Source organism: Epargyreus clarus, unplaced genomic scaffold (assembly GCF_041222505.1).
Source record: "Epargyreus clarus isolate Ecla_fem2 unplaced genomic scaffold, WU_Ecla_fem_2.2 ptg000001l, whole genome shotgun sequence".
Taxonomy (NCBI): Eukaryota; Metazoa; Arthropoda; class Insecta; order Lepidoptera; family Hesperiidae; genus Epargyreus; species Epargyreus clarus.
In genome coordinates this window covers 13,235,911-13,252,825 of record NW_027332209.1, presented here as the reverse complement: position 1 = coordinate 13,252,825, position 16,915 = coordinate 13,235,911, and the positions used below count along the sequence as shown (strand labels likewise).

Sequence of the window (16,915 nt, the reverse complement as noted above, 5' to 3'; positions counted from 1 at the left end):
TTTCAGCAGATGTCTTTGTATTTAACATAATTAATTGAAAGGCACATTTACAAAATATGTCAAATAAGTCTTATTTTATGAATACATAGGGGCATCAAAAGGTTGATATTCAATATGGCAAAATTCCGTAATTATTAGCAATATGTAGTTCACATTTTATCAATTGCCATAACACATACATACACATTACACACTAATGCAGCAGTAATGGCCCCGGTTCGCCAAAAATAGATATTTTTGTTCGCCCAATATTGGATTAATTGGTAAATGGATGTAAACTTTGGAACGAGAAACGTAATAAGAATCGTAGATCACTTCCATTGATTAGTACATACATTTTCGTCTAAACTCAGGAAGATGGCGTCAACGCCAAATCTAGAAAACTCGTCGAATTTACACCACTGGAAATCACGTAATTAATTCTTACACGCAACCCTACACAGCAACCACGCGATAATGAGAAACCGAGAATGTTCTTACTTCTTATTGTTGATGAAATTACAAGCACGTGAAATTGTAACACGCTTGTAGGTAGAATCCCACATTGTCCCGGGGGGCATATAGAATAGAAGAGTATAAGTAAAATAGGGCTACGGTATCCCCTGCCTGTCGTAAGAGGCGAATAAAAAGGGGCTTCTGGGGTTGCGGGTGGCAGGAGTGGGAACTCGAACCGTCCAACAGGTGACCCCGAGAAAGATGGCGGTGTGTGTGGCCGCACACCGATTTTAGTGCGGTAAAAAATCCACATAATCCTGCGTCGCTCCCGCGTCGTCGGGTACCTTTTGAAGGTAGGTAGAACCTTGTGGTTTAACGCCGGCAGCACCACTGCTGCACCTATTTCTGCCTAATAATAACAGCGTTAAGCGCTGCTGTGTTCTGGTTTGAAGGGCGTGGCAAGGGAGACATACTTTCCAGAGGCATTCCAGTTCAGTTCTCGGGGATAGCGGTGCATCTGTGTCAACATCAGCGATAGACTGTAGGAATCTAATCTTACCTGTGTTTACAGATGTCCATGGGTGACAGTAGCCACTTACCATCAGGTTTACTGCATGCTCGGCTGCTACTCCTATATTATACATAAAAAAAATCCTGTTTACCCGTTTATATCTGCTATAGGTAGGTCTACCATCAGGTTGGCTCACCACACGTTGCTATTCAACCATTAACTAGCTCGGTGCAGATCGACCTATATTGGGATCCTCTACTAGCTACTTCTACGTCATAAAAAGTAGTCCGTAATACATACTCTTCATAATTATATCTTCAAACGTATTCTATTCTATATTATTCAAATGAGGTGTTATCAAACAATAATGTAGCTACAATTATTTCATAATTTGGCAAGCAATAACAGAAGTGGATATGACGAGGGATGGAAATTAGAATGGCAACTTTGTTCTGTAATGTTTGGCCGGAAGGGTTGAAGGGCGATTTGTTCATTTTTCATTAGGGCGAAACGTGACAGTTGATATTGTTAAATCCAGAAAAGGATTACGTTAAGACGAGAAATACTGTGTTTTTGTTCACTTCTCTAACCAACTCCATATATAATGATGGTTTCTGTAGTATTTTAATTGAACTTTCTTTGATGACATACGAATTAAAATACTTAGGGAAATGATTTTTTCTAAATATAAGTGTAGCAGACGAGCATGCAGTTCCTGACGGTAAGCGGCTACGGCCGCCCATGAACGTCTGCAATCAACCCTAGGTAAGATTGGATTTTTATCTGAGGTCGGCCACAGATGTGCCGCTGTCCCTGAGTATTAAGCTGGAACGCCTCGGAAAAGTACTTTACCTTTACCACACCCTCCGAACCAGAACACAGCAGCGCTCAACACTGCTGTTATGAGGCAGAAATAGTTGTAAAGGTGGTGCCGCCGGAGTCGAACCACAGAGGGTTCTACGAACTTTAAAGATAATAAATAATAGATAAAATTGACCGTAATTCCAGTATTAAAGGTTCCGAGATATATGACCGGACTTTGTATATAAAGTGTTCTATTAAAACCTATGTTCCACAATAAAGTTATTTGATTTGATTTGATTTGATTTGAAAGATAGGATAAATTATTGACATACTAAATATTTCGAGTAATAGCGAGTAACTAAATATTTTGTATGCATCGGACAAGTTAATATACGGTTGAGTTAATGAAGTAACACTCATTGATACGTAAAATAGAAAGATACTTCGCTGCCTTGAAATTGAAAGAAGCCAAAAAGGATGATTTTATCATTTATTTATTTTTTTCTTGATATATAAAAACACTTTTAGAGAAAATAAATTCACGTAAAAAAATTACGTAATAAATAAATATTTCAAACATTTTAGGGACATTTTAGAACGGAGACGTGGCAAAACTTTATTTACGCAACAATTTCAATTCCCATAACTGGTTACACTTTCTTGTTAGGAGTGATCAATCTATTTATTTTACTAATCTAAGGTACCACTAAGCATTGTTGAAACAGGATATATGCGATTATTGGCAATATGGAAACATCATATTGTAGCAGAATCGATATTATTAGTTCAACTGTCGGGATGGACAGAATTACTTTTAGTGTTAACGGAACGCAATGTTCAGGTAGGTAAAATAACATTATTATATTTACTAATGCAAAGAGCATTAGTAAAGATTACTCACTCCTAACAAAAAAAATGTAACCAGTTTTGACAAATGTAATTGTCACTATCATCTATTTTCGTGCTTGAAAAATATTAAAAAAATGTTGTTTTTAAAGCATTTACGAATGAAACGATATTTCTCCGCAGTTTTTTCAATTTCGTGTTTTTGCACCATTTAACTGCGCATGTCGGCATTGTTCCGTAAATTACACCATGACATCCATTAAATAGCTGACAGAATTGTCAGCCGTTTAAGACATTTAATAGCTTCCTTCAATTACAAAGATTAAAATCTATGATTTTATGGTATGATATGAATGTATGAATTTTCAAAGGTATGTGAAGTCTACCAATTCGCACCTGGCTTGTGCGTTGTGGATGATGATAATAAGTTGACTCTATGGTTAAAATTAAGGCGTTGGAGACTTGCCTTTTCTGTTATTTTTATTTCATAATAATATTTTAGTGTTTTGGTTCAGAGCGTGAAAAATTTAATTGGAATTCATAAAGAACCTTATAATGCCACTGAGTAGTAAAATATTGCCATTTTTTATTTGATATATACTAAATATAAGTAGTGAAAAATATAAATAATTCGTATTAATTTCAGTAAAGCTTCACCTAACGGATATTTGAATGAAAATCATCATTTCGAAAATAAATATATTTGTCCTCATCAATCAAGTTTTTTAATCAGAAGTTAAAAGACTAAAACAGATGCACAAACATATTATTACATGTGTAAAAATAGGATACTCGCGTCCAATAAATCAACGGATAATTAACCAATTAATCAATTGTAAGGTATACTCGCTTATATTGGAATAACAAATTTTAAATTACGATTCTAGAAGAATTGAAGTTCTGAAGTTTGTAATACAGAGAAAAGATCAATCGGCAATGTAATTATCAGGTTTATAATTTTGACATTGTAAAAAGTACAAAATTTCTATGGATTGTGTTAAGTTATTATGAAAATAACATACGTTTTATTTTCTTTCACTTACAATATTTAACATAATTTCGTATAAGTAACTTAAGGAAGACGTGATTATCAACTTTGTTTTGGTGTTATTATTACTTCGTTCAAGGTTCAAAACTTTGGATAGATTGATTATTAAGAACATGTGTAAAGTCATCCATCGCTTAAGAATCTAATTAATCGCTAATGTGCCGTCAATCTTAATGTTTCTTCGCGGTCCAAGAGTACTAAAAATTTGCTTGCAGGTAACATATTAATGTGACATCATATACCATCATATATTTATGTATAGAAAGAAAGAAAGAAAGAAAGAAACCATTTATTTTACATGCTATACAAGTAACATCATACAAAAGAAAATAATGACAATGGAAGGGATACAATAAAAAATAATAATCATGTATAATATATAATCATGTATTATATCATGTATATAATCATCATGTATCATCGCCACATAATAAAGACTATTTTAGAAGATATACTCGTACCTACTCGTACCTACACCAAAAACACTAAATCATTTCCTCTCTATAATTTGAGTTTTTCGGTCGGGCTTATTGTTCGGGGGCGTCGATTTGTGCACTGCAAACTTCAATTTACCCTTTATAGTGTCTGTGGTTTGTGCCCAGTGGGGCACGAGCGGCATGTGCACTGCAAACTTAAATTTACCCTTTATAGTGTCTGTGGTTTGTGCCCAGTGGGGCACGAGCGGCATGTGCACTGCAAACTTCAACTTACCCTCTATAGTGTCTGTGGTTTGTGTCCAGTGGGTCACGAGGTGGACTCTGACGTGTCGCTGAACGACTACCTGCGCTGTCGACTGCACCTGCCCGGCACGAAGTACATGTGCAAGGAGGGCGGCTGCGGCTCCTGCATCGTCAGTGTCGTCGCGCCCGCCCCCGACGGCACGCTGCGTCACATCTCCGTCAACTCGGTCAGTCCAAAAACCTACTTACATCGTTTGCGGTTGCAAAAAGTTATATTTTTGCACCAACTTTGTTTGTGATACTCTTGATTACATCATCATCCAAACCGCTATGCGAAGTATCTTTATTTATTATTAGTTTATTATAATATAGAAGTACAGACCATTTGTACAGTTATTTGAAGTACATTTGATGGTTAGTGGCTACTGCCTATGGATAGCCGAAATTTACTCTAGATTAGATTAGATTCCCGAGGTCGGCCACAGATGCGCAGCTACCCCTGAGGACTAAGCTGAAACGCATCGGAAAAGTGTGTCTCCCTTTAAACCGAAACACATCAGCGCTTAACACTGTTTTTATTAGGTAGAAATAGGTGTGATAGAGGAGCCGCCGGAGAAGAACCACAAAGGGTTCTACCACTTTCAAACCACATTTATATAGGTATCACTCGATTTCATTTGTCCCAGTGTTCTTAAATAAATGACGAAAACAGGAACCATGGTAACTGTGGGATCTCATTGTTTGAAGTCACATCTTTTTTCGAATTCGATCGATTCCAGTGTCTCGTGTCAGTGACGTCATGCCAGGACTGGCGGGTGACGACGGTGGAGGGGCTGGGCAGCCGGCAGGGCTACCACCCCGTGCAGCGCGCGCTGGCTGACCACAACGGCTCGCAGTGTGGCTACTGCAGCCCTGGCTGGGTCATGAGCATGTACAGGTACTGTTATTAAATTGTGAGAAGTGGTTTCAAGGATGTGGTAAGGGAGACATACTTTTTTGAGGCATTCCACCTTAGTCCTCAGGGGTAGCGGTGTATCTGAGATCGACCTCGAGTAGGATTGTAATCTTATCTGGGATTGGTTACAGATGTAAATGGGCGGTAGTAGCTACTTACCATCAGTTGGACTGCATGCTTGTCAGCTACTCTAATATTATAAAAAAAAGTTTATCATAGTTAAGTTTCAATGCATTGAAATTCAGAAAACAAGTTAAGATCTGTTTATAGACATATGTTTTCTTTGTTGGTTAGGATAGTTTAAGATGTTTTTTCCGGCCAATCAAAAGTAATTATTCTAAAGCGCAACATTTGAGGGAAGGATAATAATATGCTAATTAAAACGCATGTTTAGATTGAATATTGAATTTATTGGAAGATTGCCTTAAATTATTAGTCTGCAAAATATAATGAGGTTTTAAAGAGTTTATGGTAAGTTCATCGCAATAAATTAGAGACATCCTAGAAAAACAACTACATATTTTGCCGCTGATAAATGTTTAAAACAACTACAGCACTTTTCACTGTGCCTAATCCGATTCACACTTATCCACTTTATAATAATGTCGGTGACAGTAATGAATTGATATAGTTATGATTAAGACTGTATTAATTAGTAAAGTCTATTCAACAGTTTATTGGAAGCAAATAATTACGACCTGACACAGTATGAGATAGAGAACTCCTTCGGCAGCAACACTTGTAGATGTACTGGGTACAGGCCAATCCTTGACGCGTTTAAGAGTTTTGCTAAGGACGCCCCAAAGCCTAAATCGAAACTACATGATATTGAGGATCTAGACATTTGCAAAAAGCAAGGAAAGTGTAATAAAACGTGTGAGAGCTGGTGTTTCGTGGCTAAGAAAGAAAATCCAGTTGTGAAGAAAATTAACTTGAAGGATGACCGTGTCTGGTACAGAGTTCATGAAATCAAAGATATTTTTGACATCTTCAACACAGAAGGCACTTCCTCGTACATGTTGGTTAATGGGAATACCGGCAGAGGTATGTGTCGGAAATAAAATTTTATATAAATTGCTTATTTTGATTGTTATGGCAAAAAAACTTCATATTTCTTGAAGTGTCTGTCTATTATGGTTCAAGAGATAGAGCCCTGTGACAGACGGACGGACAAACAGCGGAGGCTTAGTATTATATTCCGTTTGGGTATGGAACCATAAAATTAGTAATTTTTGGTGCAGGAGCATGTACAAAACTAGTAAAATGGTTAAGAGACGTAGAATACGTTATTCAGATTTCTGCAAGCATTATTGTAGACTGATGCATAAGTAATATTGATTTTTTGTTTATTCCAGGCGCTTCACCTATATTCGCGTTTCCAAGAGTTTTGATAGACATCCAGCCAGTGGATCACTTGAAGATGCACTACATAGACCAGAATCTGGTGCTCGGTGCTGGTATCGTCCTTAGTGACGTGATGCGCATCTTCCAGACCTTAGCACATGATAAGGAGGAGTTCTCCTACTTGCAAAAACTTTATGAACATCTAGACCTGGTGGCACACATACCAGTTAGGAATGTAAGTGAATTGGAAAAAGTGAATACTATTATTATTGTATTTTGATTTAGAGAACAGAAGATTACTCGTTACAAATATAATCACATATGAGCTGTTGTATAGAAATTAAAAGCTGTGTATATGAAATTTATTATCACTCGCTAAAACGGCGAAAGAAAACTCCTTGAAAACTAAATGCCTAAGAGTTGTCTCAAAAATCTCAAGCTTTGTGAAGTCTACCGATCCGCACTTGTAAGCTTGATGAACTGTGGCCTAAACCCTTTTATCAGTAATCAGTACTTATTGCATAATACAGGTTTACAAGGTTTTTGGACGGTTTTACATTTCTCTGTAGTTACCCAGTGGGGGGCATGCAATTTCTTAATTAAACTAAAACTATATATAAGACGGTGTTAAAATAATTAAATTAGAATAAAACAGGAGACAAGTGTTACATTATACACTGAAGAAGTAACAGCTATCATTATTCAATGTCAACATAGATTCTAAATAATTAAATAAACAATTAACACAATAGAAATAATTATGTCAAGATATCCATCATGAAAGACCTGTGCCCAGCAGTGGAATAATCATAGACTGAAGACGAATAATCATTTTTCATATATTTCATTCATAGATTAGTAAAGATTGCTCACTCCTAATAAGAAAATGTACCCAGTTTTGAGAATTGAAATAGTTGCGTAAAAAAGTTTTGCCACGTCTCCGTGCTAAAATGTCCCTAAAATATTTGAAATTATTATTATAAATTATTTATTTATTATATAAATTACGCAGTGTTAGTTATTTATTCGTAAATTTTCTCTAAAAATGTTTTTATTTCTCAAGAATTCAAAAAAAGAACTTACTATAATAAGCTGTTTGTGGCTTCATTCAATTTCAAGGCGGCGAAATATCTTTACTAATCTATGATTTCATTATATTCTCTTTTTATTTCAGATTGGATCTATTGGTGGTAACCTAATGGTGAAACACAGGCAACACACCTTCTCATCCGACGTATTTTTATTGCTAGAAAGTGTTGGTGCAACATTGACAATAAGTAAATATTAAATCACTTGTGCTTTATCAACTTATTATAATGATAATAATGATGTTTGAACCAATAAATATATTATAATGCATATATTTTTTGTTTTAGTGAGTGCTGCTGATACAATAGAAGTGACTCCAGAACATTTCCTATCTTTGGATATGACTGGGAAGTTGATAACTAATATAAAGTTGCCACCCTTGTCTAAGAATTACAAATTTGTTTCATTCAAAGTAAGTAATGAATTAATTAGTGTCATGGACATAATATGTTGTAACTTAATGTTACAAAAAATATCATTAGTTTTGGACCGGTGAATGAATTATGACCATAATTATTTAAAATTTGAGAAATATGTATACGAACGTACGTGTTTATTTTTTTATAATTGTCAAGAAAAGTAAATCGTTTGACAAAGAAAAGAGAAAAATACACTGATCTATTCGTCTTTGCGTACTTTTATTTAGGAAATGTTAAATATGGTTTGGCTATTTAAATAATATAATATGTGAAACGTTAAGCATATTAGAATTTAAGGGTCTTAGAAACAAAATAAGAGCAAATTTGTAACAATTATTACATTATATAGCAAACAAAGATTATAATTTTCTTGATCATGAAGCACGGAGTGCGTTACCAGATTTTAGGAACGCACACAGTACTTTATACTATAATTTTTTTTAACAAAAAATACAACCGACTTCTATGTCACTACAAAGTAAAAAATAATTGAAATAAATGTTGGTTTAGTACATATTTGTGAAGTCGGCGCTCAATATATTTAGTTGGATAACGATGTAAACAGCGTGTCTAATATGAGGAGTAATTCTAGTGTCTAATATAAGGAGCGGAGTAATTCGTGAACATACATAAAAAAAAAATACCGGCCGAATTGATAACCACCTCCTTTTTGAAGTCGGTTAAAAAACTGATTAAGCGAATTTTTCCCGCTTATTAATTGACGTTACGCATGTACAGATAATGCCTCGGTCACAAAACGCTCATGCATCAGTAAATGCAGCCTTCCTCTATCAATTCGATCATCACCAGCACGGCTTAGTCCTGTCAGCCAGAATTGTATACGGAGGTCTATCAGGAGAATTCGTCCATGCTAGAATTACTGAAGATTTTCTTGTACTCAAAAATATTTTTACAAACGAAACCTTGCAAGGAGCCCTAGTAATTTTGGCAAAAGAATTAACTGTCGAAGAAATTGCCGGAGAATTCAAACCAGAATATCGGAAGAAAGCTGCTCTCGGATTATTTTATAAGGTATGTACTTAATATATGGAGGTGGTAGAACCCTTTGTGGTTCGACTCCGGCATCACCACGGCGACATTAGTGCTGCTATATTTTGGTTTGAAGGGTGTGGTAAGGGAGACATACATTTCCGAGGCGTTCCAGCTTAGTCCTCAGGGGTAGCGGCGCATCTGGGGTCGACCTCAGGTAGGAATATCTAATCATATCTGGGGTTGATTACAGCTGTCCATGGACAGCAGTAGCCACTTACCATTAGATGGACTGTATGCTTGTCTGCTACTCAAATAATATAAAAACAATATTAGCTTCATTAAACGTATATTGTGTTACATATTATAGGAATAGATACTATATACATATATTATATCAAAATATTTTTATTTATGTTCTTGTCATATAACTTCATGGTTTTCAAAACCTAAGAAGCAGTTATGATATTACACAAAATATTTTTTAGGGATTATTAAATTTGATTCCTGAAGCGATGATAAAACCCTGTTATCGGTCTGGTGCCCGGGACATGAGGAAAACCCGTCCATTATCGTGTGGCACAGAAGTATATGATACAAATCCTATAATTTGGCCTGTTAATGAGCCAATGCCTAAAGTTGAGGCATTAATACAATGTTCAGGCGAAGCACACTATGTCAATGACGTTCCAAATGAACCACAAGAAGTATTTTGTGCTTTGGTTACTTCTGATATTTGCGTTGGAGAAATTGAAAGCGTTGATCCTTCACCAGCTATGGTAAGAATGTTTATTTAATTATTTAACGACAAATAAATTTAGATCACCCTATACATACACACATGGTCACACACTAAGATTCCTCAAATGCTAGCTGTCATGGATAGACATATAGATAGATACATTAACACCCAGCCCCAAGAGCAATTGAAGCATTTTATTCAGATGTCCAGATATGCCTGACCACGGAAACTTTAATGGTGGCCAAGTTAATGCTGCACTGCATCAAGCAGTTATCATTACAGATAAGACGATGTATAAAATGGTGATATTTTTTCTAGGAATTACCGGGCGTACTGGCATTCTTCACTGCCAAAGACATCCCTGGAATAAACTCTTTCATACCATCAGTTATTGCCTTATTTTCACCTGAAGGACTGTTGTCAGATGGAAAAATCATGTATTATGATCAACCAATTGGTATCATTGTGGCTGAAACTGAGAAACTCGCTAACAGAGCAGCTCTGCTTGTCAATGTCAAGTATAAAGTTGATAAAAACAAGCCAATAATAACAATAAGAGATGCTAGAGAACGAGACACGAGTAGAATATCCACATTTATGATATTCCCGGCTCGGGACAGGGGCACTAATGTGCAAAAAGTAATAAAGGATTGTGAAAATATTTTTTGGCAATACCATTACTCTATGGAAACTCAGAGTTGTATAAGTCGACCTAGCGACGATGGGATTGACGTACAATCGGCAACTCAGTGGCTTGACTTAACTCATATCAGTATTTCTTCTGTGTTAAAATTGGAACAGAGTAGGCAAGTTTTTTTATGTAACATACACGCATCGTACAATATACAAACGACGCTAAGCTAATATAAGAGCGATAGTTCACATCGAGTATTCTGAATCACATTTTCGAAGTTTTTTAAAACACCTTGCATATTATATCTTGTGGGAAGTCGCCATATTGTTAAAGTCTTTGATTTTCATTTATTTCTTTTGTAGAATAAATGTCTCAGTTCCTCGTTGCGGAGGTGCCTATGGAGCTAAAATATCTCGTGCAACTATGATAGCAGCAGCATGTTCTCTTGTTACCTACCTGATGAATAGGCCATGTCGCTTCGTGATGAGCATGCAAGCTAATATGAGAGTCATCGGAAAACGGTTCCCATCAACGCTTGATTATGAGGTAAACCACAGACCTTTTTTATATATAATGTAGGAGTAGCAGACGAGCATGCAGTCCACCTGATGGTAAATGGCTACTGCCATGGACATCCGTAATTAACCCCAGATAGCATTAGACATTCGGCCACAGATGCCCCGCTGTCAGTAAGAACACCTCGAATAAGTATGTCTCCCTTAAAACTTAAAACCAGAACACAGCAGCGCTTAACACTGTTGTTATGAGGTAAAAATAAACCTTTATTAAGTAAACACGTACATTATTTTAATATTCATTCATTCCGACGCAATTATGACTGATTTGCGGTAAACATGTAATTATTCATTAAGGCTCATATAAGTAATTAGTGAATCAATTGAATCAACTAATTGCACAACTAAAGTAGGTGTATAATAACAAAATAAAGAATGTGGAGAATCGAAAAGCACGGCGTGCGTTAGCAAATTCCGTCTTAGTTTCTTTTTACGAGAAATTGTAAAATAAATGTTGTAAAATCACGTATTGTTCATGTAGGGTTTTAGACTTCTTATTTAACTTTGTATTTTAATTTTTTTTATGATACTACTAGTTAAATAGTGTCCGCTGCTTTGCTCGCATTAAAAAAATAACATGACATACAGTCAGCTTACTGTATATGTAACTGAAATACTTTCGTTGGAATGACAATGGCGCCATTTGATGAAAATTGGGCGTATCATCTCAGAAATCTCCGTGGGCTCATGCACAACAACTTTGCTAAAGATCATCGCTTGATCCTTTATAGAATTGTAAACGCATAGTTAACATAAACATTCATCTATACCAATATTATAAAGAGGAAAACTTTGTTTGTTTGTTTGATTGTAATGAATAGGCTCAAAAACTACAGAACCGATTTTAAAAAATCTTTCACCATTCGAAAGCTACATTAACATAGGCTATATATTATATGAAATATATTTGATAAATAGATTTTGAGGCGGTACAAAGTTTGTCGGGTCAGTGTATATATAAAATTACAAATAATAGCAATTCCTTCTAGGTCGGCGTAAGCGATACGGGAGAAATACAATATCTAGAATACCACCTATTTGAGGACGCTGGGTATATGGCAGGCGAACCTGTAATTTACTTTAGTCTCAGCGCAGTCAAAAACTGCTACGATAATAGAAGATGGCAGTACAAGTTCTATACTGTTAATACTGATACACCCACAAATGTTTACGCCAGGGCACCTGGTATGTATTTTTGAAATGATACTTGTATGATAAAATCACGATACTGGTATAACGCGTATAGGGTTAAGGATTCGATCCACGGCCAGATAAATATATCACTGAACATTACGTAAAATTAATTTGAAATATGTATAATTATTTATTTAAGTGAAAATAAGGAAGTTATGTGGGTCACATGACAGACAGAGTTGTTTAATAATGCCAGTATAGATAACGTTGCTAGTAGCAATTATTTATTTGATTTCATTTTATCGAGTTGTTCACACGTAAGACTGCATTAATGGTATATCCTTCTAAAATATACGTGATAGTTTCAATATCAGCACATTAAACTGTCTGTTTGGAAACTAAATTCATTTTATGACTCAAAATGAATAACGTCGGTTGTCGTGATGTAACTAAGATATCAATATTGACCAAGCAATTTAAAGACGATTAGGTTAAAGTAATTACTGGTTAGCTATTGAAAACTATATAATTGTCATTAACTGTATCTAATTAATGTCATTTAAAAATACCTCTTAACAATTCAGGGGCTCTCGAAGCAATAGCAATGACAGAACATATGATGGAGCATATTGCGTGGGAACTCGACCGAGACCCTGTTGAAATTCGTTTGAATAACTTAAATCCAGAGTACTCTGATGTCCTAGAGGTAACCAACACTTTACTTCAAGACAGTGAATATTATAAGCGAAGACAAGAAGTGGAACAGTTCAACAAACTTAATCGGTGGAAGAAAAGGGGTTTAAGCCTAGTGATGATGAGCTGGCCAGCTACAAACCTCATTGATTTTCATGTTCACCTAGCAGTGTTTCATGGTGATGGTACAGTCATTGTGAAACATGGTGGGACCGAGATAGGCCAGGGCATGAATACGAAAGTTATTCAAACAGTTGCATATACCCTAAAAATTTCTATGGATAAGATTAAAGTGAAACCGAGCGATGTCAACAGTAATCCAAACAGCTACATCACCGGGGGTAGTCGAGCGACACAGGCAGTTTGTATTGGTGCTATCAAATGCTGTCAGCTTTTGCTTGATAGATTGATGCCTGTAAGAGAAACTCTTACCAATCCCACGTGGGAACAATTGATTCAAGCTGCTTTTGAGCAAGGTATTAATCTTCAAACAAGTTATCAGGTTACATCAAATGATCAGCAACCGCATAGGAGTGCGGGCGCCGCGGTTTGTGAGGTGGAACTCGACATCTTGACTGGTGAACACGATATCCGAAGAGTTGACATAATAGAGGATGTTGGATCAAGCCTTAACCCTGAACTAGATATTGGACAAGTTAGTATATTCAATTCTATGGCGTAATTGTAAATTAAAATGACACCAAAGCAATTGGACAAAGAAAATGTTAAAATGTTATTACCTTTTTTTTACAATATAGGAGAACTAGATGGTAAGTGGCTACTGTCGCCCATGGACGTCCGTAGTCAACCCCAGATAGGATTAGATATTCCTAACTGAGGTCGGCCGGTGCTGTTACCCCCGAGGACTAAGTTGGAACGCCTTGGAAAAGTATGTCTCTTTTACAAACCAGAACATAGCAGCGCTCGTCAGTGTTGTTATGAGACAGAAATAGGTGTGGTGGTGGTACCGCCGAAGTCTAACCATAATGGGTTCTACTTCAGTTCTACCTAACTTCAATACAAAATAATATTTTAGATTGAAGGAGCGTTTGTTATGGGTCTTGGGTATTGGACCCACGAGCACCTGATTTACGATGAGCATACCGGCGAGTTGTTAACTGACCGCTCGTGGTACTACCACGTGCCACTCGCTAAAGACATCCCGATCGATTTCAGGGTTCAGCTTAGAAGAAACTCCTATAATCCTATCGGCACTTTAGGTTCTAAAGGTAATTGAAGAATTATGATTTCTGTGGTAGATCTGGATAATTGCATATTTGGCTTTCTATGTAGGACAAAATTTAAATATCAACAGACATTAAGTAATGATATTTTTTATAACTTTATTAGCATGAAAAATGTCATTTTTATGAAATTCATGTTCAAAACTTTCTTCAAGGCTTAAAAACTGATATAATTAAATTTATTTCACCGTGACAAGACGAGCAGAAAGATACAAAAATGAGAGTATAGGCAACCAATATAAATCAAGCTCCAATTACCATATCAAGCATTAACATTACAATTAACAAGTACCATTAAAGATAAGGTTATAGTTGACGTTCTTGTCTTATTTTCAGCTGTGGCAGAGCCTCCTATTTGTCTAGCGGTTAGTGTGGCGTTTGCCCTCAAAGAAGCTATTAGGTCTTCACGAGAGGACACCGGATTTCCCAGGACAGAATGGTTCAACGTCGGTAAGATCATCTGTAGATAGAGCGAACCTTTCTTTTCGTCTTGGTTAACGAGGGGGAAACCTTCAAAAGGTACCCGGTGCCGTGGAAACGACACGGGGTTATGTGGGACTTTTACCGCACTAAAACCCCCCCGGTAGCCGTTCTTGTCGCTGCGTAGACGACTCCGGGATCTCCAAAGGAACGCGCCCGGAGTCCTCTCAGTGCACTGCCCCGTCGGGCTCCGCCTAGGTGAGATTGTATCACCACACCATCTAGTGTATACGACAGAATGCGACCACGCATACCGCCGCCCTTCCCGGTATCCCTAGCCGGGCGGTTCGAGCTCCCACTCTTGCCGCGCGCAGTTCTGAAAGCCCCTTTTAGTCAGCTCTTACGACAGGCTGGGGATACCGTAGCCCTATTCTGGTTCCGGCAGAGATAAAGCACACCTACCTCATCATCAAATCAACCCATTGCTGTCTCACTGCTGGGTACGGGTCACCTCTCAGAATAAGAAGGATTAGGTCATAGCCTACCGCGTTGGCCAAATGTAAATTGGTAGACTTCACATACTTTATTTTTTTTTTATATTTCTCTGGTATGCAGGTTTCCTCACAACGTTTTCCTTCACCGTTTAAGCAAGTGATCGTTAATTTCTAATACGCACGTAACTTTGATAAATCAGAGATGCGTGCCTAGGATTGAAACCCCTTGATCAAGAGGCCGAGTTTCCTAACCATTAAGTTATCACTGCAAAGTGCAACTACCTACTTACTTGAAACCCTTAGCATCCTTCAAAATCCAACTTTTAATAATTATTACTTTTAATTTCTTATGTTTACAGATGGTCCGTATACTTTGGAAGCGAACGTGCTGCATTCACATGTAAAGCTGGAAGAATTTTTGTTTGAGTAGATTACAAGAGGAAAGACGAAGGGAGTTGCGAAGATATTATTTATTTAATTTATAATTATTGGATTTATAACCTTGTAACTATTACTTGGGAATATCAATTTCTTAATTACATTTCATCTTTAAGTCATAATATTCAGTGTTCTAGTGTTGGACGTAATAATGCTATCTCTCCTTGTCGTAAGAGATGACTTAAAGGGAGCTTCCGGGATTGCGAGCGGCAATAGCGCTCGGCCAGTAATCCCTGGAAAGACGACAGTATGTTTGACCCTATATGGTCGTAAACACTCGTCGTGGACACTCAGAGGACCTACCACCAACTTTTAAAAACCATCATAGTTTAGGAAAGTTTTATATCAATATTGCGTCAACATTATTTTGTTAAGTACCACGACCTCCTTAAAACAGTAAAATATTCCGTCATATGCAGTTGAACAAACTTAAACCCTTATTAATTTTCGTTTATCCATTGTATAAAACCAACTGAAACTAAACATTTTGCTTAAAAATATAAATTTCGTGCAAAAACATAAGACATAATACAAAACTGCTTATTGTAATGTTATAAAAACAATCTTACTTTAACGAGGTCGTGGTACGAAATTTCAATGGGTGATTAAAATAATATTGTTTTAAGAGATGGTAGTAACCTCCCCAGGTCGTCATGAACACTTAATAGGGGCCGTTCAAGTATTCGCAATTTTTGAAGATTTTTGACCCCCCCTCCCCCCCTTGTAACGCACCGTAACGTTTTTCTATACCCCCCCCCCCTAACGTTACGTAACACTCAAGTGTCAATTTTTACCCTAAACTCGCTAAAAAGTTATATTATAGTTTTTATCCTTGGGATACTTTTACTTACATATTTACTTTATAATACTAAGAAATAAAACAAGAGATTTTTAATCCGAATAAGAGTAAAAACTAATAAAACATCAACTCCGAAAAAGCCGAACTAAGTCGGCTGAACCCACTCATTCAAGGGATTTCCCGTAAAACGTAAATGAAAAGGGTTGCCAATTTAGGAGTTTTAATTCCCTATTTTTTTATTAAAAAAAATGTTACGTAACGTGTATTACGGAAGACCCCCTCCCGCCCCTGTAACGCATCGTAACGTTTTACAAGACCCCCCCTCCCCCCCAAATTGCGTTACGTAATACTTGAACGACCCCTGAGATGTGATGAGCGTAAACGCTCACCAATGCAGACCCCGATAGGGGCACCGTGCTCGGAGGACTCCGGTTGTGTTCCGTTGGAGATGCCGGAAAGAACATTGCACTGGGGACGGCCATGAGGTTTCGCGGGATGTTTAGTGGGTAATAAACCTGAATATCACTGTGTAGCTGCGATGGCATCTTTTGAACGTTTTCCCTTCGCAAAAAAAGGTTTCATGAATATAATTTATTGATGAAATACTTAAGTAATATGATT

The 16,915-nt window shown here is 36.8% G+C and overlaps 1 protein-coding gene across 1 annotated transcript; it reads left to right on the top strand.

Moving 5' to 3' along the window:
* Positions 1 to 2,548: 2,548 nt before the first annotated feature.
* On the top strand, positions 2,549 to 15,520 carry LOC140757587 (xanthine dehydrogenase/oxidase-like). Its single transcript, XM_073093411.1, has 16 exons — positions 2,549 to 2,591; positions 4,385 to 4,551; positions 5,104 to 5,261; positions 5,953 to 6,323; positions 6,635 to 6,858; positions 7,798 to 7,900; positions 8,000 to 8,124; positions 8,870 to 9,163; positions 9,610 to 9,900; positions 10,182 to 10,669; positions 10,860 to 11,043; positions 12,062 to 12,257; positions 12,791 to 13,554; positions 13,936 to 14,128; positions 14,480 to 14,593; positions 15,417 to 15,520. The coding sequence occupies exons 1-16, from the start codon at positions 2,549 to 2,551 to the stop codon at positions 15,485 to 15,487; spliced, it is 3,786 nt and encodes a 1,261-aa protein (XP_072949512.1). The 3' UTR covers positions 15,488 to 15,520.
* Positions 15,521 to 16,915: the final 1,395 nt, after the last annotated feature.